Source organism: Lynx canadensis, chromosome B3, assembly GCF_007474595.2.
Source record: "Lynx canadensis isolate LIC74 chromosome B3, mLynCan4.pri.v2, whole genome shotgun sequence".
NCBI classification, from domain to species: domain Eukaryota; kingdom Metazoa; phylum Chordata; class Mammalia; order Carnivora; family Felidae; genus Lynx; species Lynx canadensis.
In genome coordinates this window covers 118407345-118434547 of record NC_044308.2, presented here as the reverse complement: position 1 = coordinate 118434547, position 27203 = coordinate 118407345, and the positions used below count along the sequence as shown (strand labels likewise).

At 36.6% G+C, this 27203-nt stretch overlaps 1 protein-coding gene across 14 annotated transcripts in view; it reads left to right on the top strand.

The window, feature by feature from the left end:
* NUMB (NUMB endocytic adaptor protein) overlaps positions 1-27203 on the top strand; it is a 196245-nt gene that overhangs the window by 119499 nt on the left and 49543 nt on the right. For 13 of the 14 annotated variants that reach the window (XM_032593405.1, XM_032593407.1, XM_030319512.2 and 10 more), the window contains one exon: positions 9450-9590. In XM_032593405.1, coding sequence (XP_032449296.1) covers positions 9465-9590 — 126 coding nt within the window. In that variant the 5' untranslated portion in view covers positions 9450-9464. Of the gene's footprint in view, positions 1-5813; positions 5848-9449; positions 9591-27203 lie in introns of those variants that run through there. The other variant, XM_030319508.2, reaches the window with a different exon arrangement.

The following is a 27203-nucleotide window of genomic DNA, read 5'->3' as shown; positions in this document are numbered from 1 at the left end:
AAAAATCTGCCAAAAAATGAGTCCAGGGCCAGATGGCTTTCCAGGGGAATTCTACCAAACATTTAAGGAAGAGTTAACACCTATTCTCTTGAAGCTGTTCCAAAAAATAGAAATGGAAAAAAAAAAAAAATAGAAATGGAAGGAAAACTTCCAAACTTATTCCATGAAGCCAGCATTACCTTGATTCCAAAACCAGACAAAGGCCCCACTAAAAAGGAGAACTATAGACCAATTTCCCTGATGAACAAGGATGCAAAAGTCCTCAACAAGATATTAGCCAACCGGCTCCAACAATACATTAAAAAAAATTATCCACCACGACCACATGGGATTTATACCTGGGATGCAGGGCTGATTCAATATCCGCATAACAATTAACGTGATTCATCACATCAATAAAAGAAAGGACAAGAACCATATGATCCTCTCAATAGATGCAGAGAAAGCATTTGACAATATACAGCATCCTTTCTTGATAAAAACCCTCAGGAAAGTAGGGATAGAAGGAGCATACCTCGAGATCATAAAAGCCATATATGAACGACCCAACGCTAATATCATCCTCGATGGGGAAAAATTGAGGGCTTTCCCCCTAAGGTCAGGAACATGACAGGGATGTCCACTCTCGCCACTGTTATTCAACATAGTATTGGAAGTCTTAACCTCTGCAATCAGACAACACAAAGAAGTAAAAGGCATCCAAATCAGCCAGGAGGAGGCCAAACTTACACTTTTCGCAGATAACATGATACTCTACATGGAAAACCCTAAAGATTCCACCAAAAAACTGCTAGAACTGATTCATGAATTCAGCAAAGTTGCAGGATATAAAATCAATGCACAGAAATCGGTTGCATTCCTATACACCAACAATGAAGCAACAGAAAGAGAAATCAAGGAATCGATCCCATTTACAGTTGCACCAAAACCCATAAAATACCTAGGGATAAATCTAACCAAAGAGGTGAAAAATCTGTACACTGAAAACTATAGGAAGCTTATGAAAGAAATTGAAGAAGACACAAAAAAAATGGAAAAAGATTCCATGCTCCTGGCTCGGAAGAACAAATACTGTTAAAATGTCGATACTACCCAAAGCAATCTACATATTCAATGCAATCCCTATCAAAATAACACCAGCATTCTTCTCAGAGCTAGAACGAACAATCCTAAAATTTGTATGGAATCAGAAAAGACCCCAAATAGCCAAAGCAATCTTGAAAAAGAAAACTAAAGCAGGAGACTCTTATTAGCCTGATAGAAGAATTTGAGAAATATTCATCCCCCACCCCCGCCCTTCAATATTTTGGTAAGAGTTTGCATAGAATTGGTATGATTTCTTTTTTTTTTTTAATTTTTTTAATCTTTATTTTTGAGAGAGAGAGAGAGACAGAGACAGAGTACAAGCAGGGGAGGGACACAGAGAGAGGGAGACACAGAATCTGAAGCAGGCTCCAGGCTGTGAGCTGTCAGCACAGAGCCTGACGCAGGGCTCGAACTCACAAGCTGTGAGATCATGACCTGAGCCAAAGTTGGACACCCGACCGACTGAGCCACCCAGATGCCCCATAGAATTGGTATGATTTCTTAAATGTTTGGTAGAATTCATCAGTGAATCCATAGCCCAGGAGTTATCTTTGTGGAAAGATTTTTAACTATAAATCCAATTTCATTAATAGGTTAGGTATAGGACTGTTTATGTTATCTATTTCGTCTTAAGTGAGCTGTGGTAGTTTGGCACTTGCAAGGTGTTTTTCCATGTTATCAATGAATTTGTTAGCCTAAACTTTTTTATAATATTCCCTTATTATTCTTTCTATAGTGATGACATTCTTTCATTCTTGATATTGGTCATTTGTATCTTTTTACCCCATGATCAGTGTGGCTACAGGTTTATCAGTTTTGTTGATCTTCTCAAAGAATAATCTTTTGGTTTCCTTTTTTCTGTTTTTATTTTCCTACTTTTTACTGCTTTCTGTTCTGATCTCTACTCTTTCCTTTTTTCTGCTTACTTTGCACTTCTTTGTCCCTTTAGTTTCTATAGGTGGAAGCTTAGGACATGGTTAAGTAAGACCTTTCTTTTAAAAACAAAAAGTACAGACATTTTGGGGCACCTGGGGAGCTCAGTCAGTTAAGCGTCCACATTTGGCTCAGGTCATGATCTCATGGTTTATGAGTTCAAGTGCAGAACCTGATAGTGCACAGCCTGCTTGGAATTCACTCTCTCTCCCTCTTTCTCTCTCTGTCCTTCCCCTCCCTCCCTCCCTCTCTCTCTCTCTCAAAATAAATAAATAAGCTTATAAAAATAGATATTTAGTGCAGGGTTTCTCAATAGTGGCACTATTGACATTTTAAGCTAGATGATTCTTTGTTGTGGGTCTGTCCTATAGGATGTTTAGCAGTGTCCCTGGCCAATACCCACTAGGTGCCAATAACACCTCCCTGGGAACAACCAAAAATATTTCCAGATATTTCCAAATGTGTCCAGATACGCAGTGAATGTCCCTGGTTGAAAAGCACTGGTTTAGTGCTATCTTGCTAAGTATTGCTTTTGCAGCATCCTGTAAATTTTTATAGATTGTGTTTTCATTTAGTCCAAAATACTTTCTGAATTCCCTTTTGATTTGTACTTTGACCCATGGGCTATTTTGAAATGTAGTTTACAAATATTTGGTGATTTAATTCCATTGTTGTTAGACATCATACTTTGTATGATTCCTTTTAAATTTGAGAGTTGTTTTATGGCGCAGAACATGGTCTATGTTGCTAAATGTTCCACATGCACTTCAGAAGAATGTATAATCTGTTATCATTGGATAGAAGAATTCTATAAGTGTCAATCAGATCATGTTGGTTGATACTGTTGGTCAAGTTTTGCTGTTTATATACGTGCTGATTCTGCCTACTTATTCTATTGGTTATTGAGAAGGGAATGTACAGCCACTCCAGCTTTATTTTGACTACTATTAATGTGGTGTATTGATTTTTGTCTTTTTACTTTTAACCTATTTGTGTCTTTATGTTTAAAATAGGTTTACTGTAGGGGTGCCTGGGTGGCTCCCCTTGGTTAAGCGTCCCACTTTGACTCAGGTCATGACCTCGCAGTTCATGGGTTCCAGCCCTGCATTGGGCTCTGTGCTGACAGTTCAGAGCCTGCTTCAGATTCTGTGTCTCCCTCTCTCTCTGCCTCTCCCCTGCTCATGCTCTGTCTCTCTGTCTCTCAAAAATAAACATTAAAAATTTTTTTTAATAAAAAAAAGTAGGTTTACTGGAGACAGCATATAATTGGATCTTGCTATTTTATCCATTAATGAAGAGCTAGTTGGTCTGCTTGACTACTGGATAGCTAGTGTCACTGTTTATGGTGCTGTCTTCTCTAACTCGTCTATTCCTGATCTCACCTGGAATATTTCAAGATGGGGACCCACATGGTGGACAGAATGGAGAGTTATTGCATCCTCCTCTTTGGACCAGGCAGTTGCCCACAAAGGGAGGGCAGCCCTCTGAGAACCATGTAGGGAGCCAACAGGTGTGCCTGAGAGAGATGGGACTTTAGAATCTGACTTGTATTGTTACTGGCCAATCAAAACCTTCACTGGCCTTAGTACTCTGTTAAACTGGGTATTAACCTATTAGTTGTTGAGTTGTGGAAGGTGAAGTGATGGATAGGAGAGAAATCTAGCACAGTGGCTATTTACTGTCTAGAATGTAAGCATTGCAAAAATGTAATCACTGGTATGGCTGTATGTATTAGTACATACTGGCCAATTATGTAGTGCGTGCACTTCTTACCATGTTTCAGTAAGCTGAGTTTAATTCTGTTTACTGCATCCTACCTTCTATTAGGGAAAAAGAGGAAAATGAAGAGACATTCACAGGAAAAATTACACCTATAATGACTGTCTATCATTGCCCTGACCTCTCCCCCAAGAGAAGCCTATACACATCCCTACATGGAAGCCCTATCAGCATCCCCCTCAAATTCAACAATTCATTTTGCTGAGGCCTAACTAAAATTTAGGAGTCATATTTGGATTTCTTTCTCTTCCTTAACATCCATAATCTGTCACCAATTCCTGCCATTGACTTTCCCCATCAAAAGAATCCTGTTGATTCAGCAAAGCTGAGGTTATTAAACTTACTGCAACAAGGGCAAGCACCACTTTGACAGAGTCTTGGTAGTTAGGGGAAGTCAGGAAAGAGTATTTCTAGGGATTTGAGATTTGTACTCATGTGGTTTAAGGCACGTCCTTCAAGATGGGGAACTGTTTGGGATGGGCAGAGTTTTGACATATTTAGAATTTGTGGACATAATAAGAAAAGGGTCTTGAAGCAATTTGTTATCCTATCAGGAGACCTGTTTGCTCTAATGCACACACTGTTTGCCCAGATAAGTTAGTTTGCAAGAATTTCTTGGAGCAAACAGTGAAGCTAATTACTGGTTTAGTCTTATCACCCTGGGCAAAAGAAAATTTCCTGCAGCAGATATATCATGTTGACTCAATTCTCTTTGCTACTCTTACTTTTAAACTTTTCATTTCCCTTTTTCTAGCTACACCACTACCACTGGCCTAGTTCAAGCTGTTTTCATAAATTGCCTAGACTATTTAAAACTCCTTCTAACTCATTTATAGTCTTTTGCCCTCAGATTTGTTTTCCATACTACCACCAGAATAATCTAACTATGTTGCAATTCTGACCATGTCATTGACGTGTGTAAAACCTTTTAGTGGCTTCTGGTTGTCCGTAGGATGAAATCAGTACCTGATCTTTGTCTGCACTCTTCTTGAATTGCTGCCTAGCATTTGATTTCCTGCATCTATTTGTTTGTTGATGCTGTTGCCTCTACCTGGAATATCTTTTCCCTCCTATTGTATGTGGCTAATTTTTGTTCTTCCTTTAAAAGTTAACTCGCGCAATATCTTCTATAGGAAATGTTTCCTGAACCTTGATTGTGCTTCCAGAGCATACTTTGCATAGTGCTATTATTACATTAACCTTTCATGAGGGGAGAGAGCCACCTAAAGGCAAATTGTCTTATTAATTTCTGTATCCACTAGCATCTGCAACAGGGCCCAGCACATGGTAAGTTCTCAGTTTTTACTGACCCAAACAAATTGGGTCAGACAGAAGGGGAGGACTTAAGGGGAGGTAAGAGGTGATGATTTAACTTTAAATTGATGTATTTGAGGCAACACCAATGCACCTAAATAGAGCAATTTGAATACAAGAGTAAGATTATTATTATTGGGAAATCATCACAGTTGGAGTGATGGTTTAAGTTGATTATTTCACCAAGAGTGATAGTATAAACAAGGAAGTACAAATTGAGGACCGATATTTGGGGAATACCCTCAGTGGATGGGAAAAAGTAGAGGAAGCCCTCAGAGTATCGGCAGTAACAGAGATGAAGAAGATAAACCAGAGGTGTAGGGTATTGGGGTGGGGAGAGACAACAAGGAAAGAAGTGTACAAAGGAGAGCTGGAATCATGGTGTCAAATTTTGCAGAGCAGTTAAGAATGAGAACTGTGAAGAGATTTTCTACATTTGGCAATTATGTCTAGCTAGTACAATGGGGATGACTTTTTTTTTTTTAATTTAGTTTGTGGTACAAAGTAAGATTTTTTTTTTAATTTTTTTTAACGTTTATTTATTTTTGAGACAGAGAGAGACAGAGCATGAACGGGGGAGGGTCAGAGAGAGGGAGACACAGAATCGGAAACAGGCTCCAGGCTCTGAGCTGTCAGCACAGAGCCCGACGCGGGGCTCGAACTCACAGACCATGAGATCATGACCTGAGCCGAACTCGGCCGCTTAACCGACTGAGCCACCCAGGCGCCCCCAAAGTAAGATTTTTTGTTCTCATTTTTTATACTAACAAAAATATATACTTTACCTGTGTTCAACCAGGACTTTCTCAAGGGGTATGATTTTCTTTATTTGGTAGTAAAGTTTAACTTTATGGAGGGCCTGTAGTAAATGTTACTTTATATTAACAGGTTTTGTATTTTTTCTTGTTGTCTCTTTTGTCTTTGTAAGCAAAATCATTATATATAGATTACTTGAAAACAGAATGTTTGGTCTCTCCCTTGGTTATTTACAAACCATTGGTAGTTACTCATTAAGAAGTAACAAGCAAGATATTATATTTTCATTTTGCCAAGTTCATTTTAGAACTGTTATGATTATATCACTCATTTTCAAAAAATTTTCAGCCATGAAACCCTTTCCTTAAACATATATGGAATCCCAATATGTGAATCAGATAAAGTGGAGTTTGTCTGTTTGAAGCTGTGACAGGGACCTGATGTCCCTCCTGAATTGAGTGTAGTCTTCTAACTTTGTTCTCTTTATTTCCACAACCAACCAGTGGCGCCTGGGTCTCCTCCCTGGAAATCCTAGGGCTACTTAAAGCATAATTTGAAAATCACTGATAAGTAATACTCTCTGTAGAAATGCTGATAACGATTTTAGTACTGAAAGTCACAAGATTTTTTTTTTTTTTAATTTTTGAGAGATACAGTATGCACAGGGGAGGGACAGGGAGAGGGCGGGGAGAGAATCCCAAGCAGGCTCCACACTGTCAACACAGAGCCCTAAGCAGGGCTCAAACTCATGAACCATAAGGTCATAACCTGAGCTGAAACCAAGAGTCAGACGCTTAACCAACTGAGCCACTCGGGCCCCAGTCACAAGATATTTAGATTCCAAATCTTGACACTTCTATTCTGTTCTCTTATTGGTCAGCAGAATGTACAACAATAAGTAACTGCCCAAAGATGAAATAAATCTATACTAGAGTTATTTAGACAGAGACCGTATGTCTTCCTTTATGGGAAGTTGTCAAGGTGGTTCTTTTGTCAGTGGGAGGCTGGCCTACCATTATCTCTGCAGTCTCTTCCAACACCAGTGATTCTCTCTGCTCCTATATGTCTACATTTATCCTACCTGGTAAATATTATCTAATATGATGGGGGTCTATTTTATCTTTTATTTCTTCAAATTTATAGTGTGCCATGTATATGAGAGATCCTGTGTTAAGATGCAGGGGTAGTATTTAAATAAATAAGATACAGTTTACTATTAAGGAAATAGAAAATTGCTGTTAGGTTTGATGAGTGCAGTAAAAGAAGTAATCCGAGGATATTAATGGGAATCATATGAAATGGAAGGACCTAACCCCATCCAGCTAGGGGCTTGTCAAGAAGACAATGCTACTAACTTCCCTGAAGACTCCCAAGTTGACTCTCCAAAGATGAGTAGACTTTAATCAGAGGCAAATGGGGAAAGGTCTTGCTAGGCAGATGGAGGAACACACAAATAGGCTCTGAAAGAGGGCATGCCTTGTTTGGAGAGTTGTAAGTAGTTTAGTGTGGCTGGAGCTTAGCATGTCAATGGGGATTGGTGAGTGAAGCCAGATGAAAAAGGACTGTGTTTTGCCAAGTTTAGGAATTTGGACTTTATCTGGAAAGTATTGTGAAGCAAGTGAAGGATTTTAAGCTGAGTAATTGCATGGTCAGATTTGTGTTTTATAAAGCACTCTGGCAGTAATCAAGAGAACAGATTAGAATGGACCTTTCTTGGAAGCAAAGCAACCATTGAGTAATAGACTTTGGCAATAATTTACACAAAAATGTCTGAGGATAGAACTGATGTGGTGGGTGGGGGAATGAATTCAAGATATACTAAGGAGGCAAAAGCAGCAGAATTGTTGGTCAGAGAAAGAGTGAATGAGGAGATGACTTTCAGGTGTCTGACCAGGACAACTGAGTGTAGGTTACCCCCCTACACCTCTTTTTTTGCTAAGAGAAAGAAATTAAGAAGAAAGGAATCTCTTGGGCTTTTTACCTCAAGATTCTCAGAGTGCCAGCTTGAGCAAGGATATAGGTCTTTTTTTATTTTCTTATATTTATATTTGTGTATATGTTTTAAAGTATGATACGAGGAAGTAATAACAGGATGTATTGTCAGGAAAGGTTGTGGAATTTGGGGGAGGAATGAGGGGAGCCTATTAGATTAAGGTAGACTCTTATTTAAAGTAGTTTAGGAATGAGTCATCTACTTAAAGGCAAAAGAGTGGACTACCTTTTGTCCAGTCGTGTGATTATTTAGTATCTACTTCATATACTCTACAAATCAGTTGTGATTTGAGAAAAAATAAATTCATTTTTAGAAAACCCAGGGGTTTTTACATTGCCATTTGTCAGAATTTTTACCTTTTAAGAAGATGTGTGGTAAGATTGGCTTGTCTGTGCAAATTAGCTAATTTAGTAATAGTTCTGGTGTGGCATTATGCATTTTAAAATACAAAATTATTTTCCTCAGGATGCTAACTTTGATTTTTGAAGCTTTTCATTGGTGTCATGTGGGAACTAATGTTCAATTCCTTGCTATTTAACACTCTGACAGAGATGTTTCCTTTTATACCTTTGTCACATCATTTTCAAAAGTTAAGATCTCTTTGAGGCTGGTTGAGGTGGTTAAATCCCTTCAGGGAAAGAATGAACAATGCTATGCTCCTTAACAGAAAACTGAAGATATTGGTTTCAGATTTTGAGACCTGCTCTGTAAAGGGACACTTATTCATTACATTTATTCATAGGTTCTTGAATGTCCTGTTGTTTTTTATCAGTTAGGTCTTCCTTCTCTGTAGTTTTGTGATTTCTACTGAAGGCATTAGAGAGGTACCTCTTCTAGTAACAAAACCAAAAATGACTATAGTTTAATCCCTTTTAATTTACAGAGTTAATGATGAGACTTGGACCTTTATAATGGAAAGCTATTAGTTTACTTTCATTCTGTAATAATTATAGATATGAAAGTACATTCTGATGTTATACTACTTGCAAGAATTTTTTTTTCTTTAGAATAATTTAATCCTAGTAGAACTTCTTCTTTAAGTATGTTTAAAGGAAACTTTATTTTCTTCCTTTTTATAAAACATCTTTATGAAAAGGTGGTTACAGTCCATGCTTTGTTTAATGTTTTCTAATAGTAAGTCAAAAAGGTCCTAAATTTCAGTGTTTAGAAATGGTTTTTTTCCTAATAAGTATGAAAGTTTTCAAAATGTTTTCAGAAATCGTTAGCAGTCTATAATTTGACCTACATGTACAGATTTCCTTATTCAGGAATTGGAATGGATTTGAGGGGTAGATCAATAGGAATATTCATTGGATTATTACAATTAAAATGCTTGAAACTTCTTAGAATAACATCTCTTCAAATCATAGAAGTTATTTGAATTAGTATTATAGTTGTTTTTTTGAAAAATGAAATGATTTGTTTGAGCTTAGAGTTACTCTAAGAAGAGGGATACTAATTGCTCATTTTCTATTAAACCAAAATGTTTAATTTGGAACATTAGTTTTTTATCAGCATAGTAATCCAAAGTTTAAATATAGGAGAAGATAATAACTTCTTTTTCATATTTCTTTTACTCTGTCTGCAGGTTGTAAAAATTAAAATGAATAAACTACGGCAAAGTTTTAGGAGAAAGAAAGATGTTTATGTTCCAGAGGCCAGTCGTCCACATCAGTGGCAGACAGATGAAGAAGGGGTTCGTACTGGAAAATGTAGCTTCCCAGTTAAGGTAAGAGCTCGTGCTTCTGTAATTCTAGATGTGGAAAAGAATTGATAGTCTATTGTGTGTGAAATCCTATTAATTAGGACAATTAAAAGAGAACCCTCTAAAAATGAATCTCTTCATCTTCTGCTTCAAGGTAGAATTAATAAGGAAAACAATTATAGTGATTTTTTTCTCTTTATATTTAAATAGGAATTTCTGATGTATACTCTAGAATCACTACAAATAAGATCATTTCTGATGAAAAACTAATCCTGAAATATCTAAAAATCCCAAATTATTATTATTATTACTATTACTATTATTATTATTTTTAATAACAATTTTGAATGGATAGCTTTCCTTGTTTTGTTTTTTTTATTTTTGAGAGAGAGTGAGTGAGCACAAGCAGGGGAGAGACAGAGAGAGGGTGACAGAGGATCTGAAAAAGAGAGCCTGATGTGGGACTTGAACTCACAAACCTAGAGATCACAACCTGAGCCAAAAGTCAGACACTTAACAAACTGAGCCATCCAGGTGCTCCCAAGTCCCAAATTATTACAAATGAAATTATTTTGAGTGGTAAATGTTTACTAAGTGGTGGAGCAGAGGGAATAGGGAATCTGTTTTCTTAAATACAGGCCTGGTGTGTTCTAGAAAATCTTAAAAGAGTTAAATCAAAAGGAATTTTCTCTTTAATCTTATAACTGTTAATCTTACAGAGGTCATTTAAACTAATGCCTTCACCTGTAAGATCAGAAAATGGAAGCTCAAAGAAGTAATAACATAATGAAGATCTAGAGAAGGGGGTGCCATATAGGTGTTTTTTCTTACTATTACTTGACACTCCGAAGAAGCGTCACATTTAAGGTCATGAAAGAAGTGTATCTGTTATACTCTTTAGTGAAAAGAAGTAATTTATAATTATATAAGCATGCTATGAGGTGTATTAAGTGTGGATATAAAAAAATAGAAGGAACTAGACCAAAATGTTAATATCTTCCAGAAAAAAATTTAGTCTAATATAAAATGTTAACATATTTCTCTATTTTCTACATATTCTTATGTATACATAGTCTTATTGTGATTTTCTACCATTGATTGAAACGTAGCCTGAAGCTTCAGAAAGGAAAAAAATCTATATGACAGAAAAGTGATTTATAGAATATACGTTTTAAATAAATACATGAAAAATATACAAATTTTTCCACAGTCTGTCAATTACTAAGCATTTTCTGGGGTGCCTGGGTGGCTCAAGTTGATTAAGTGTCTTGACTCTTGATTTCAGCTCAGGTATTGATCCCAGGGTCATAGGTTTCCAGACTTAGTAAGGATCCTGCTTTGTCTCTCTGTCTGTCTGTCTCTCTCTCTCTCTCTCTCTCTCTCTCTCTCTGTCTGTCTGTCTTTCTCTTTCTCTCCCCCGCCTTCTGTCCCTCTACCCTGCTTGTGCACACAGTCTCTCAAAGAAAAAAAAAAAAAGAAATCCTAATCACTTAGCTTTGCTACTTATTCGCTGAAATGAGTTCTTTTATAGGAATAATAAACAAATATTTTATTTTAAAATTTTTGGCATGATATTAAGATATGAAAAAAACCCTCTCATACAAAAACTAACACTCTTCACTTCCCCCAACCTCACCCCCCAAAATAGGCTCATTTGGATTATACGAGTAGTGTGGAAATGGGTACTCTTACACATTGTTGATTTCTTGGAATATAAATTATAACCTATTAGGAGAGCAATTTGGAAATATCAGTTAAAATTTTAAATGCACTTTTCATTTGACCAGACATTTTACATTTAAGAATTACATTTAAGGGGCACCTAGCTGGCTCAATTGGAAGAACATGCAACTCTTGATCTTGGGGTAATGAGTTTGAGCCCCAAGTTGGGTATGGAAATTACTAAAAAAAATAAACTTAAAAAAAAGAATTACATTTAAGTACATTCACAGATATACTGGCAAAAGTGGTCATCTTAGCATCGTTTGATAGCAAAAATCTGGAAACAAGTTAAATGCCCATCATTCTGGGATTAGATAAAGAAGTTAGGAATCCATTAAGTGGAATTCTTTGCCACTATTAAAAAACAAGAGGGGCACCTGGGTGGCTCAGTCCGTTAAGCGTCTGTGCTGACAGCTCAGAGCCTGGAGCCTGCTTTGGATTCTGTGTCTCCCTCTCTCTCTGTCCCTCCCCTGCTCATGCTCTGTCTCTCTCTCTCAATAATAAATAAACGTTACAAAAAAAAAAAAAAGAATAAGGTAGGTCTGTATTCATTTAATAAAATTTTTTGAATATCTACTGTGCACCAGACATATGCTAAGTGGTAAATAAAAAGACAGTTCTTGCTCTTGTAGAGTTGATAGTGTCCTTGTAGGAAGACAGACTTTAATTAGATATTTGCATTAATATGATTACAAACTGAGATAAGTGCTTTTTAAAAAGGGAAGGCTATGGTGTAAGAAGTTATATGAGATGAACCTGGAAAGAAATAGGGTGGGGCCCTTGTAGGCCATGTTAAGGATTTTGGACTTTAAGAGTTACTGGAAGCCACTAAATGGTGTGGGTTTTTTTCATCTTTTGTTCATTTTATTGTGGTAAAATATGTAACATAAAATTCACCATTTTAACCATTTCTGTGTGCATAGTACACTAATATTAGTAACATTCATATTGTTATGCAGTCATCAGCACCACCCATCTCCAGAACTTTTTCCTCTTCCCAAACTGGGACTGTGCGTGTGGTGTGGTTTGGAGGTAGTCCATAGTAGGTGCAAAGAGTCTGGTGAAAGATTATTACAATAATCCAGAGGAGAGATCATGTTTAGTCTGGACTAAGATGGTAACTGTGGAGACGAAAAGGAATGAAGTAAATTGAGAGATAATTAAGAGATAAAGGCAATAGGAATTGGAAATGGACTGAACCTAGGGAATGAAAAAGAATGGTGTTAAGGCTGATACCTGGTTTCTTGTCCCAAACTGATAGAGGTGATTATCATTGACTGACAGAGGAAACACTGAAAGAATATTCTCTGACATGCTCATACAGAAAGATGACTTTAGTGTATTATTAAGTGATAAAGGCAGGGCACGAACAGTATACATAGTATGATTCTGTTTATAGTTAAAAAGAAAAAATCTGGGGTGCCTGGGTGGCTCAGTCTGTTAAGCGTCTGACTTCAGCTTAGGTAGTGATCTCGTGGTTTGTGAGTTCGAGCCCCACGTCAGGCTCTGTGCAAACAGCTCGGAGCCTGGAGCCTGCTTCAAATTCTGTTTCTCTCTCTCTCTCTCTCTCTCTCTCTCTCTCTGCCACTCCCCCACTTGTGCTCTGTCTCTCAAAAATAATAAATAAATGTTAAAATTTTTTTAAAGAAAAAAATCTATATATCTGCTTATATATATAAGAAATACCTGTTAAGACACAAATAAATATGAATTACAGAATGGGTGTGAAGGTTTGGGGATCTTTTTACTTTTTACTATGTATCCTTTGGAACTAGTGACATTTCTTGTCATGAACATGTTATATTTGTAATAAATAAACATATATATATTTTTAAAAACCTCATTCATAGGGTTCTGAGAGGCTGGTATATAGTACTGAAATAACTGAAGTAAAATTAATCGAAGCACTTCCAATTGGCTATGAAATATACAACTTTTAAGTATTTTGTGTGTGATAAATAAGGTTCACTATCATTCATTGGTACTGTCATTTGTCATAAGAAACAGCTGATTAGATGTGCCTTAGAGATAAACATTTAAGATGTAAGATTTACATCTTATGCAGGCAGGACACCTTACTTAGGACGTTTTTTGTATGATCTTCTCCAAATGGTGTTTTGAAATCCTTTCGACAAAACATTCATCCCCTCTTCTACGTTGTGGCTCCCCACCCCTTATCTGCCTTCCCTTCCCACCCCATGCACTTAAGTACAAATGCCATATGGTTGGATAGGAGAATCAGAACCTGAATTATTTTCTATAGCCTAAACATAGATGAATTTCCTCAAATATAGCTGGACAAATGATGTCTTATCTGGCCTTGCCTTGGGGACTACTGAATTCTGAACTACTGATGAGTTGGTATAAAAAGTTTCCCATGTAGACAACTAGTAAGGTGAGCATGCTCACTGAGGAAGAACACGTTTGAGGTAGAGAAGATGAATTCCTTTTGAGGTGTCTAGGAAAGACGGACATGAAGATACCTACTTAACCACAAACACCATGAGTTTTCATTTTGAGATTACAAATAAATTCTAGTAAGTAGGCAAATTTGCAGATAAGGAATCCTTGAATAATGAGAGTTGACTATATATAAATTATCATTGAAGTCATGAGTAAGTAAGATTGCCTAGAAGAAGTGAGAGGAGAGGGGGGCCTAGGACAAACATAGAAGGGACAGGCAGTGAAATGGGTTATCTTCAAAGGAGAATAAGAATGAGTAGCCAGAGAGGTATAAGGGAAACCTGAAGAGTGTGATCTCAGAAGCCAAGTTTCAAGGAAGGAGAAAGTGGTCAAGTGCTATTGAGGAGAAAATGAAACTTCATTAATTTAAAAATTTGAAAGTCCTGGTGATTCTAATGATAGCACTTGCAGTGGAGTCATAAGGATGGAGTCTAGATTGAGGAGTGAATGGATGCAAAATAAGAAAGAAGATGACAAATCTAGAGATTACTAATTTGAGAAGTTCGTCAGACAAGATTGTGTGAAGATGGGGAGGGGAGAAAGGGAAGTATTACAAAGCCACAAGGAAACTTTTAGTGGTGATGGCTGATTATTATATTGATTGTGATCATGGTTTCTCAGGTATATGCAAGAACTCAGCATATTGTAACTTTAAATATATATAGTTCATTATATGTCAGTTATACCTCAATAAGGTAGTTAAAAAAATTTTTAATGAAAAAGTTTGTCTTCAAAGGAGAGCAGAAAGGCAGAGTAGCAAAGGGAGTGTGAGGTTGAAAAGCTGTGTGTTATTGTTGTTTTTACCAGTTTTACTAGATATAATTTACATACCATAAAGTTTACTCAGCTAAAGTCTATAAATCACTGGTAGTTTGATTTTATGTTGAATTTTGTCTTTAAGGTAGGAGAGACTTGAGCATAACTAAAGGGCCTTTAAGAAGCATGTAGAAAGTGGATTTGTTTTAGATGGAGGAAGGATGCTGCTTCTATTTTAATAGTAGCAAAGGTAACAAACGGAGTGTAAATGCCTTACATTTATGGTGTTGGTGGCTTAAAATTGGAGTTTAAAGGCATATTTTCTCAAGGAAATAGGAAGTGAAGACATCTGTAGAAGAGTGAGGAGAGAAGTTGTGGAATTAGATTTGAAGACATTAGAATAGCTACTCCAGAGAATGGGAGATACAGAATATGCAATTACTGGAAATAGAAATGTGATTACTAGACTGTAATCAAGTGAAACTGCAACTAGTTTGATCTCTGCCAAGTATGTTAAAGTATACTGGTGCCTGTATAAGTACAATTTAGTATTACAATTTAATTAGTAATTAATTAAAGTAGGTTTCAAACCTTGTCTTGCAATTCTGCTAGTGTAACAGAGATCATCTTTTTTTTTAAGTGTTTATTTTGAGAGAGAGAGAGGGAGAAAGAGAATCCCAAGCGGTTCCATGCTTAGTGCAGAGCCTGACGTGGGGCTCAATCTTGTGAACCGTGAGATTATGACCTGAGCACATATCAAGAGTCAGGCACTTAACTGACTGAGCCACCCAGGTGCCCCAATAATTTTTTTAATGGAGGAGGAATTTTAATGTTAGAAGTGAAGTATTACCTATAAAAATTTAATGTAGTGGTTCTCAAAGTGAGGTCCCCAAAATCTTTTCGTGAGATCCTGAAGTACTTTCTTTTCCAACTATATATCTGTGTGTGAAAATATGTATCAAAACGACATAATCCAATAGATTGAATCTAGATGCAAATTTGAGAATCTAGTTTTCTATTAAGCCAGATATTAGCCAAATTTGAGAATCTAGTTTTCTGTTAAGCCAGATATTAGGGAGATTTGCAGAAATGTGAAACAGTGCCACCCTTCTCACAAAATTGTTTCATTTTGATATAGTTATTTTCCATTAAATGCCATTTACATTAACATGTAAATGGCATTTATTATTATTTTTCAATGAATTAAATATTTTTAAAAGTTCTTAGTTTTAATTTCTAATATAGTAAAATTATCAATAGATATAACTGACACAAACAAAAATGCTTTGGGGTCCTCAGTGTAATTGGGTCCTGTGACCAAAAATTTTGAGAACCGTTGATTAAAACAGTATGCTTCAGGGGCGCCTGGGTGGCTCAGTCGGTTAAGCGGCCGACTTTGGCTCAGGTCATGATCTCGCGGTCCGTGAGTTCGAGCCCCGCGTCGGGCTCTGTGCTGACAGCTCAGAGCCTGGAACCTGTTTCAGATTCTGTGTCTCCCTCTCTCTGACCCTCCCTTGTTCATGCTCTGTCTCTCCCTGTCTCAAAAATAAATAAAACGTTAAACAAAAACAAAAACAAAACAATATGCTTCATCAGTTAAAGTAATATACTAAGTTTACTTATAATTGCGTACTAACATTATATTTTAAAATGCTAGTGTTATTTTCGGTTAAAATCAGTTGCTGGAATCTAAGCCAGTTCATCAGTCCTTTGATTTGTAATTAAAATCTTAATTCTCTAGTTATGTAGAATACATACAGAATGCTAAAATGGACCTTCTGTTGGATAGATTCTGGATTTCATATTATCTTCAAATTTGGGAGATTTGAGGGGCTGGATACAGGATTTATGCTTATTCGTATTGTTTGTAAACTGATCTAATTCAATTCACTGCTAAATGAGATGGAAGGACTTCATTCTGTTGGTTTAAGGTTATAATCCTGAACCAGGAAGTGGGCTGGTATGTACAAATCGGATAGACCAAATGGAGAATTGAGCACATGAATGGCTGGAATTGGATGTGTTTACCTGCTGGACCAACATTTTGCTATATTAAGTGATCTGCCAAGTTGTTCTGGGCCCCATTTCTTTCTAAGATAAGGATTGCCATTGTGCTAGAAGTTTTAAGAGGTAGTATTTTAATAATAGGGTTTTTTGTGTTGTCCATTAGAACATGGTGAGGGGGATCATCTCCCCACCCCCTGCTCTAGCAACACCAAGCAGCTCTTAGACACCAGCGTAGTGTTTGACAGTTCATCAGATTCCAGTTTCATGCTTCAGTCCTATAAGACTTTCCTCTCACCCCCTACTTCAGATGCCAGTCACAAGCCCCAGGCTGTTAACCTGTGTTTTTGAGTAACCAGTTACAGATTGGAGATCCAATGATCTCCTTAGAGATTGGCTGGAGCTGCCCACAGAACTCAAGGGGACACTTATATTTAATAGTTGATGAAAAGACATGATAAAGGGTATGAATCAACAGTGAGATAAAGAGATATATAGGGTGAGGTTTTGAACAAAGTAGCTTCTGGCCTCATGGAGCTTGGGGACTGGCTTGGTGGCATGTGAAAATGTTCTGCTTACCCAAGTATGGAAGCACTCCAAAAATAAAAGCCCAAAAACTGTCCTTTTGGGTTTTTATGAGGTATCATTACATAGTCATAATTGACTAAGTCATTGGCTGATTCAGTTTCTAGCCCCTCTCCCCTCTCCAGGGGTTGGGAGGTGAGACTGACAGATCCAACCCTTTATTCACATGGTTGGTCCTCCTGGCAAAAGCTGCCATCCTTAGGTGTTTTCGAGAAAGTTGCCTCCTTTATGGAACAAAAGACACCTTTATCACTCTTAATACTCAGGAAATTCCAAAGATTTTGGGAGCTGTGAGTCAGGAACTGTGGATGAAGACCAAATATATATGAGAAATATATTGTGGTTATCTGAATGACCAAATCTGTGTTTCTTATAAAGCACAGTATCACACAGGCTTTTTTTATTTTGCGTGTAAGCGTATAGCCATGGTACAGAAAGTAGGGCTCTTGCTATTTCAGTATTTCTGATCCAGTGGCTTACCTACCATGTAACGTGTATTTTGATGTACAATGATAATACTAAATTAGAAGTTACTAAATACACTTTTGTGCACGAATGCACAAAAAAAAAAATAAAATGGGAAAATAATCACAGATACCAATGGCATTTTTAAAATTAAGATTCTATAGGGGTGCCTGGGTGACCCAGTCAGTTGAGCACCTAACTCTTGATTTTGGCTCAGGTCATGATCCCAGGGTCATGCATCAGACTCTACTCTGAGTATGGAGCCTAAGATTCATATTCTCTCTCTCTCTCTCTCTCTCTCTCTCCCCCCCCCTTTCTCCCCCCCCTTTCCCTCTCCCCCTTCCTCTGCCTCTCTCCCCTACTCTTGCCCTTTCTCTTTCTCTCTCTTAAAAAAAATATAGGCAAATAAACTTGAAAACATGGATAGAATTGGTAATATTCTTGGGTTGTATAAATGACCAAAACTAACTCCAAAGAAACAAAATATAAAAAGACCAACTCCTGTAGAAGAAATATCGTAATATGTAAAAGTTACCTACCTCCCTTTTTCTACTTTCCAACCCTAACATACCAAGGGAACTATTAATATACATATATATTTTAAGTGTACTCATTTATTTTGAGAGAGAGAGAGAGTATGCGCATGCATGTGTGAGCGGGGGAGGAGCAGAGAGAAAAGGAGAGAGAAAACTCCAAGCAGGCTCTGCACTGCCAGCGTAAGGCTCAACCCCTCGAACCGCAAGATCATGACCCAAGCTGAAATCAAGAGCCAGATATTTAACCAACTGAGCCACCCAAGTGCCCTGGGAACTATTAATCTTTTAACGAAAAGATGAAAGTCATGCTTTATTTGTTCATCAGAGTCTTCCAAATTCATTTTATAAACTAGAAATTTCTTTTTATATGTGTAGCATTCTAAAACTTGACAGCATAAGAGAAGGAAACTACAAACTAAATTATTGTATAGATATTAACACAAAACTTTTGACAAAATATTAACAGAATCCAGCAACCTAATTTAAAGTAGGGCACCTGGCTGGCCAAGTCCAGTTAAGCATCCAAATCTTGGTTTTGGCTCAGGTCATGATCTCACAGTTCGTGGGTTTGAGTCCTGCCATCAGGCTCTGTGCTGACAGCGTGGAGCCTGCTTGGGATTCTGTCTCTCCCTCTCTCTGCCCCTTCCCTGCTCTCTCTCACACACTCTCTCTCAAAATAAATAAACTTTTTTAAAAAAAGAATAATTTATACCCTCACTCATCATTATCTAAAGATAAAGACTAGGGAGTAAATGTCTTTTATATCAGAATGGGACAGCCCCTTACAAACATACACACAGAGACTTCCTACTGCTTTTCCTTTGGCTAGGATTGAATTAAACTTCCATGCTATAGTTGCAAGGAAAGCCAAGAAAGCAATTATTTGCTATTTTCAGCCTGTACCAAGGAGTTAGGCTCTTTTGGCAGGGGAAATCCGTTGAAAGACTGGCTGACATGTAGGCAACTAACAATGTCAGTCACTGTCATTATATCATATCTATACTTCTTAAATATCTATCCTCTGCCTTTTTGTTCTTTCTCCTACTGCTACTGTTTAATCGAGTCCTCAGCTTTTTTTTCTCCCTAGACCATTATAGTTCTCTTGACTGTTTTTCTTGTGGCTAATCCCTTTCAAACTATTATCTTAAGGCTGTAATAGTGATCTTCTTAAATTGCAGATATGACTATGTCACTTGCCTGCTTTCTGTCCTTCATTGGCTCTGTAATAAATTTTAGAGAGGCATCTAGAGCATATGCTTTCTTTTTTTTTTTTTCAATACATGAAGTTTATTGTCAAATTGGTTTCCATACAACACCCAGTGCTCATCCCAAAAGGTGCCCTCCTCAATACCCATCACCTCCCCTCCCCTCCCTCCCACCCCCCATCTACCCTCAGTTCTCAGTTTTTAAGAGTCTCTTATGCTTTGGCTCTCTCCCACTCTAACCTCTTTTTTTTTTTTTTTCTTCCCCTCCCTCATGGGTTTCTGTTAAGTTTCTCAGGATCCACCTAAGAGTGAACACATATGGTATCTGTCTTTCTCTGTATGGCTTATTTCACTTAGCATCATACTCTCCAGTTCCATCCACGTTGCTACAAAGGGCCATATTTCATTCTTTCTCACTGCCACGTAGTACTCCATTGTGTATATAAACCACCATTTCTTTATCCATTTAGAGCATATGCTTTCAAGCCAAACTACCCAAGTTTGTATTGGTGCTATGCCAGTTATTATTAACTGTGACCATAATCAAATTACTTAAACTTTCTCCACCTCTGTTTTTTCAGCTGTAAAATGAGAAATAGTACTTATCTAATATAGGTGTTCTGAGAAATAAATGAGCAAATACGGTACATGAAAAACACAACACTGCTGGCACATAGTATACAATAAATTTTGGTGCTGCTGTTAATTGTTATTTGTTAGATGCCAACTGAATACTGGAGTTCTAAATCTGCATTTCTTATTTCTTGGGTTTTTTCCTTAATTGAATTTTTAACACTGTAAGTTAAATATCTTCTCTTGAATAGGAGTCAGAAGCTTTTGATAGATGTTTGATGCCTGAGGACTTAATGCATTGGTCGCAGCAATCTCTTACAGCTTTAAAAATTCTATTTATCCCAAGGGATGGGACTTTTATTGCTACTCATAATTTTATTGTCTGAATGTGACAATCTTCTGCATATGCAATAATGTTTCATTTCATAGCTGCCTCACACTGTAATTTTTTGGAAGATGCTCCAGTTGATTGGTAGTCATCCAAACGTAAGGTTCACATATATGGTACCAATGAAATAAATCAATCGAAGTGACCAGTTGGTTAATAGATAGATACATTGTATTCATTTCTTAGTTCTCTAGCTTGCTAACAGTGACAACTATACATCATAATCTGGTTTTCTGTTTGAAACATTAAAAATTTGGGTGTGCCTCGCTGGCTCAATCAGAGGAGCATGGGACTCTTTATCTCAGGGTCGTGGGTTCAAGCTCCCGGTTGGGTGTAGAGATTACTGAAACATTAAAAATTTGGGAAAAATGTTTCTTGTTTCAGATAACTTTTTAACATAAACTGTGAAATGTTATTGGTTTATGAATCCCAAGCATTTCAGTTACTCATGATTTGCTGTGCATTTTGAAAGGAAGTGTTAGCTCTATTCAGAATCTCTTAAGAGCTGATGATTTTGTTTATGACATAATATGATGCAGTGAGATTTCTGTTACATGATAGTGCTAGTGAATAGTTGGTGATATCTGATTATTTGAAGCCAACACTGAATTCCTGTGGTCTAGATTTAGAGGATTGTGTTCTTTTTCTTTCTTTTTTTTAATTTTTTAAAAGTTTATTTATTTTTGAGAGAGAGAGACAGAGTATGAGCAGGGGAGAGAGAGAGAGCGAGACACAGAGTCCAAAGCAGGCTTCAGGCTCTGAGCTGTCAGCACAGAGCCCGACATGGGGCTCAAACTCACAAACCACGAGATTATGACCTGAGCTGAAGTTGGACTCTTAACTGACTGAGCCACCCAGGCGCCCCTAGAGGATTGTGTTCTTAAGGACTACATTATGATTTTATAACCATGATATGTGAATTAAAATTTTATTAAAATGGTGTTGAATTTAATTTAAACTTAAAATTTTTCATTGAAGTAATATATGCTTGTGGTGAGAAAACAACACCTCCTCTACCACTAATCCCACTTCCCAGGGACATTTAACCATTTTTATTTCTGCTTCTATAATTGGTAATATTTTACCTTCTTTAGATAATGTCATTTTAGTGTCTGTTCTTAACTTACCAGTTTTATCATTGGTTCTCCACTGTAAAGGTGACAAAGGATCATTTAACCCACATATCCTGTCCTTCCATCTTCTCTTTGTCTCTTTTCCACCCAGACTTTTGGAATTACTATTTTTGGTTTTTCTATTAGTTTCCTATACTCATAATTTTTTTCTTCTTTAATTTTAGATGGTATGTCTCGATTCTCTACCATATAAAATAAAAATACTAAAACCCCTAACTCTCTTACCTTCAAACTTATGTCAACTGTGCTTTTCTTTTTAGTATTATAAGGTCAGTAACATTTACATTTTGTCCTACAACCATAAATTGTCCCCCTTTCTTTTTTTCTTTTCTTTCCTTTTTTTTTTTTTTTTTTTTTTTTTTAGTAAGGGAATGAGAGAGAGAGAGAAGCAGGGCTAATGCTCACTTGACGCAGGGCTCATGCTCACCCGAAGTGGGGCTCTTGCTCACCTGTTGGGGGGCTCAAACTCAAGAACCATGAGATCATGACCTGAGCCAAAGTCCGATGCTTAACCGACTGAGCCACCCAGGTGCCCCTGTCCCCCTTTCTTTGTCAAGTTTAGTGTAAGAGGTTTCAGTATAATGATTGTTAATTGTTTAATGTAGAGCTAAGTCATGTGTTACATTTTCTTCTCTATGAGTCTAGTAATTCATTAATTCATTTAAAAGTTATTCAATTTACTGAATGCCTGCTGTTTGCCGGACAGTGTTCTAGGCATGGGTAGTATAGCAAACAAAACAGACAAAATTCCTGCACAGTGTATACATTCTAGTTGGTTTTAACAGTGAAAAAATAAAAATGTATGAAGTACCTGGTATATCAAAAGGGTTCTAGGTTTGAAGGAAGTGCATGGTGATAAGGGTAGTGAAATTTAAAATAAGATGGTTGGGGGAGCCTTCACTGCAAAAGTGACTTTTCAGTGAAGACTCAAAGTAAGAGGCAGATTGTAGACAGAAAGGGCAGCAAGTGCAAAGGGTCTAGGGCAGGAGAATGGTATGTTGGAGACACAGCAAGGAAGCCAGTGTATTTAGAGCAGGTAGTACAAGTAGAGGTAAGATCAGCTAAGTAGCAGAGTGCCTGATCATGCATGTAGTTTAATACTTTTCACACTGGTCAGATCTATCATCTATATTTTTACTACAAATATCTTATAATACTTCTTATACTATCCTAAATGAAATATATACATAGTATAACCTACTTATGCTTACATAATTAAATATATAAAGAAGAAACAAAAAAAGTTAATAAAATTAAACCAGTGTGTGAGTGCTTGGACATAATTACCCTAGAAGACCTAAAGTAGTAAACCTTTACCTTAGAATCACTGTGGATGAGAGCTGCAAATGTAGACTGATACGATATATTGATAACTCATATACCACAAGTGGATTGTAAATGGTGATGTTATTTTCTGAAATGGTGAACAGCTTTTGGTAAAATTCTTATCAAAGTAAAATTCTTTCCTTGATTGACATAGCAATTGCAATTATGCAAAAAATATTGTGTATATATGTAAAATGGAGTTAGAGTTTAAATAATTACAAGTAAGTTTTTTATCCATTCACTTAAAATGGATACTAATGCCCAGTAGCACAGTCGGATGTCATACAGGAAGCAGGGTATCATCTGTGCACAATACCTATGAGTAATTTTCCAAGTCACTGTTACCAAAAATGCCTCCATATATTTCCTGAACACACCCCTTTGAAAAAACCAGTGGTATAGAGTCTTATAAGACCATTTTAAGGACTTTGGCTTTTATTTAGAGTGAAATGAGAAGCCACTGGAGAAATTTGAGCAGAGGAGTGACATTATATAACTTAGATTGTAAAAGGATTACTCTGACTCTTGTGCTAAGAATCTACTGTAGAGAAGAGCAAGGGTGAAAGCAGAGAGACCGGTTAAGTGGCTGTTACGAAAATCCAGACCTGAAAGATGATGATGGCTTACATCAGGGTGATAGTACTGAAAGTGGTGAGAAGGGATTAGATTCTGCATGTATTTTGTAGACAGGGCTGGTAGTATTTGTTGATTTATTAAATTTGTGAAGTGTTGACAAAGAGGAAGAGAAATCAAAGATAGTGTCAAGGTGTTTTTTCTTTTTTAAGTTTGTTTGTTTATTTTGAGAGAGAGAGAGAGCATTCACACGGGAGGGGCAGAGAGAGAATCCCAAGTGAGCTCCCGCTGTTAGCAAGGAGCCTAACTCAGGGCTTGAACTCACGAACTGTGGGATCATGACCTGACCTGAAATCAGAAATCCAATGCCTAACTGACTGAGCCACCCAGGCATCCCTAGTGCCAAGGTTTTTGATCTGAGCAATTGGAAGGGTAGAGTTGCCATATTATTTTAGGAAAGACGTTGTTAGAAGAATAGATTCATGAATGAAGGATAACATCAGGCATTTAGTTTTGATTCTATTATTGGTATCTTTTTCAAAATTTCATTTTCTGCTTATTGCTGTTATAGAAATACAATTGACTTTTTAAAAAATTGAAATATAATGGACATATAACATTATATTAGTTTCAGATGTACAACATAATGATTCAATATTTGTATATACCGTGAAATGATACAATTGGCTTTTGTGTGTTGAAATTATATCTACAGTCCTTCTAAACTCATTTATTAATTCTAATAATTTATTTGTATATTCCTTTGGGTTTTTTACTAATACAGTTATATTATCTCTGAATAATTATTGTTGTATTTCTTATATATACTTAAAAGTTTTTTTGTCCCTTTGTTTCATTGGTCAGGGACTGATATATAACTCTGAGTAGAATTGGTAATAACAAGAATTGTTACCTCATTCCCAATCTTGCCACAGTTCATCAGATTAAACAAGTTCCCTTCTGTTCTTGGTTAAAAAATAGTTTAAATTATGAGTGGAAACTAGGTTTTATCAGCAGTGTATTCTGTACCTATAGAGATTATATAATCTTTATCTTTAATTCTGTTGGGTAGTAAATTATACTTAGTAGATTTTTTGAATAGTTAACCTTACATTCCTGGAATAAGCTCAACTTGATCATTAGAGGTACTCAAGTTGAGTTTACGGAGTATATTTCTGGATTCTCTTTGCTAATACTTTGTTCAAAAATTTCACATCTATACTTTTGCTCCTGAATGGATTGTAATTTTTCTTTCTCATAATGTCCTTGTCTGGTTTTATATTAAGAGAAGCTGGATTACAGTTTTAAGAAGGCTCTGTCTACTTTGGGTTTACTTCTACTTTTAGGGAATTCTTTTTGGCATTTGAATTGAGATAGTTTGCTGTTCACTGGTGTTAATCTAGTTGGTCTGGAACTCTAATTCTTCACTCTTCAGCAAATTGAAAATGCCAAAAATTCATTCTGTTTAACATGTTCCTCTGTTTCATGTAATTAAAAAAAAATGTTTTTAATGTTTTGTTTATTTTTGTGAGAGAGAGAGACACAGAGTGTGAGTCAGAAAAAGGCAGAGAGAAAGGGAGACACAGAATTCGAAGCAGGCTCCAAGCTCTGAGCTGTCAGCACAGAGCCAGATGCAGAGCTCTAACCCATGAACCCTGAGATCATGACCTGAGCTGGTCAGATGCTTAACCGACTGAACCACCCAGGCGCCCCTGTTTCCTATAATTTTTGTGGGTTGGTTCTTAAAGGCTTGATCAGATTTAGCTTAGATTGTGTTTGTTTGCTTGCTTGCTTGCTTGCTTGCTTGCTTGCTTTTCCAGGAATACTTCATTGGTGTTGTGGGCTATGATCAGGAGACGCACAATAGCTGATTATCTTTTTGTGATATCAGTAGCCATTCATGATCATTGCCTGGGATTATTAAATCATTAAGTTGCAAAATGGTGATACTTTAATTCTGTCATCCTTTCTTTACTTATCAGCTATAATATTTTTATAAAGCAAAATCCCCCATATCTACCCTTTGGTTAGCAGTACTATAGTGTTACTAGGGAAGTCAGGGTAATTTCATTTATGAAGGAAATTGAGCTCTGAGGAAGAATGCCCCCCACCCACTTCAGCCATAAACAACATTGCCAAAATGGATGACTATTCCTATTTGATCAACCTCTCTTTCTTTCTTTCTTTTTTTTTTTTTTTAAAGTAGACTAGCATTAAGTTAATGTGTGTAAGACCAGTAAACTATAAACCATTATTTGAATAGCAAAGTTGCAGAGGTAATGTGAGATAGTAAACAGAAGATAGTGAGATAGTTGAAAGAAGAAAGATCTAGAAGTGAAAAGATCAAAGTTCTATTCCTGGCTCTGTTAATTTACTAGTTATATGACTTTGTGTAAATCACTTAACTTTTTTGACACTCTGTGCCACATTTGAAAGGTAAAGTTTCTGAATCTCTTTAAGTTCTTTTCAGCTTTAAACTTCTGTGATTAGATTTAATGCATATATTTAGGTCAGATGACTTGTTCAAATGTAATTGTACTCCAAAATTATATGTAAAAGTAACCCATTTTAATTTGACTTAGCTACTCTCCTTTGATTAAAGGCCTGAAACAAGTTTTGATATCATGTTCTACACATCTACATCCTATATTTGCTATATAATACTGGACATGTATACCTGATAATGTGCCTTACACTTTCTTGTAAATTAATCATTATGTTACTTTTTGCTAATGTTGGGAAGTGTTGACTACGTAGTCTTTCACATCAGAACTCCGCATTTCTTCTCATAGCTAACATTACCAAAAATAAGGGGGGAAATCTATTTGAATAATTTTTTCAAGAAAAGGAAAAATGACCTAATTCATCCAAGAATGAAATTCCACATACTAGTTTTTCTAAAGTACATTTTTGTGAATAAAAGTCCCTTACTCAGAGGGAGTTTGGAAAAGGCATACAGACAAAAGAAGTCCCAGTGTCAAATATTTTAGCCATTAAAACACAAGTCAGCTGCAATTCTTCAGTGAGATAGTGTCTCAGAAAAGAAAAGAGACCTCTTTAATAATGTTTTTTTCAATGGGCATGTTTTTCTCATAGCCTAGTAAAGCACAACACTGATTTCCATCTCCACATTTCCAAAATAGATTTTGCAGCTAAGAGTCATTCCATATATGAGATATTTTTGTTCTCTCCTTTCCATTAAGTCTCCCTGCCCCCCCCCCCTTTTTTTACTGGGGTAAATACCCATAAGAGATCAGTTGAAGTCACCACAATGATAGAATAAAATCCTCTGGAAACACTTGGAAACCTATATTCATATCTCAGCACCTAAAGGTAACTCAGCGACCATAAAACCCTACTTTGTCATTTTATTATTAATAAAAAATGGAAACAGGGATTAAGTGACTTGGATATAGTATTAGGAATGAGTCCTAATAAAGAAAAAGAAAGAAAACACAGATATATAATACTAGAGATAAGAAAGTGAGGAGACCCAATCACAGATTTAAGTTATGTGAACATTATATAGTTTATGGTGATAAATTTGAAATTTTAGATTACGAATGTTCTAGGAAGGGGGCGCTGGGTGTCTCAGTCGGTTAAGTGTCCAACTTCGGCTCAGGTCATGATCTCACAGTTTGTGGATTGGAGCCCCACATCAGGCTCTCTACTGTCAGCACAGGGTCTGCGTCAGGTCTCTCCTCTTTTCTCTCTGCCCCTCCCTCCTCTTCTTTTTAAAAAAAGAATGTTCTAGGAAAAAATATATTACTAAAATTAATTAAAGTAGAAAATGAAAAGTTGAATAGGCCTGTAACCATGAAGGAAATAGTGTTTTTAAAACCCAAAACTGGGGCGCCTAGGTGGCACTGTCGGTTAAGCGTCCGACTTCAGCCAGGTCACGATCTCGC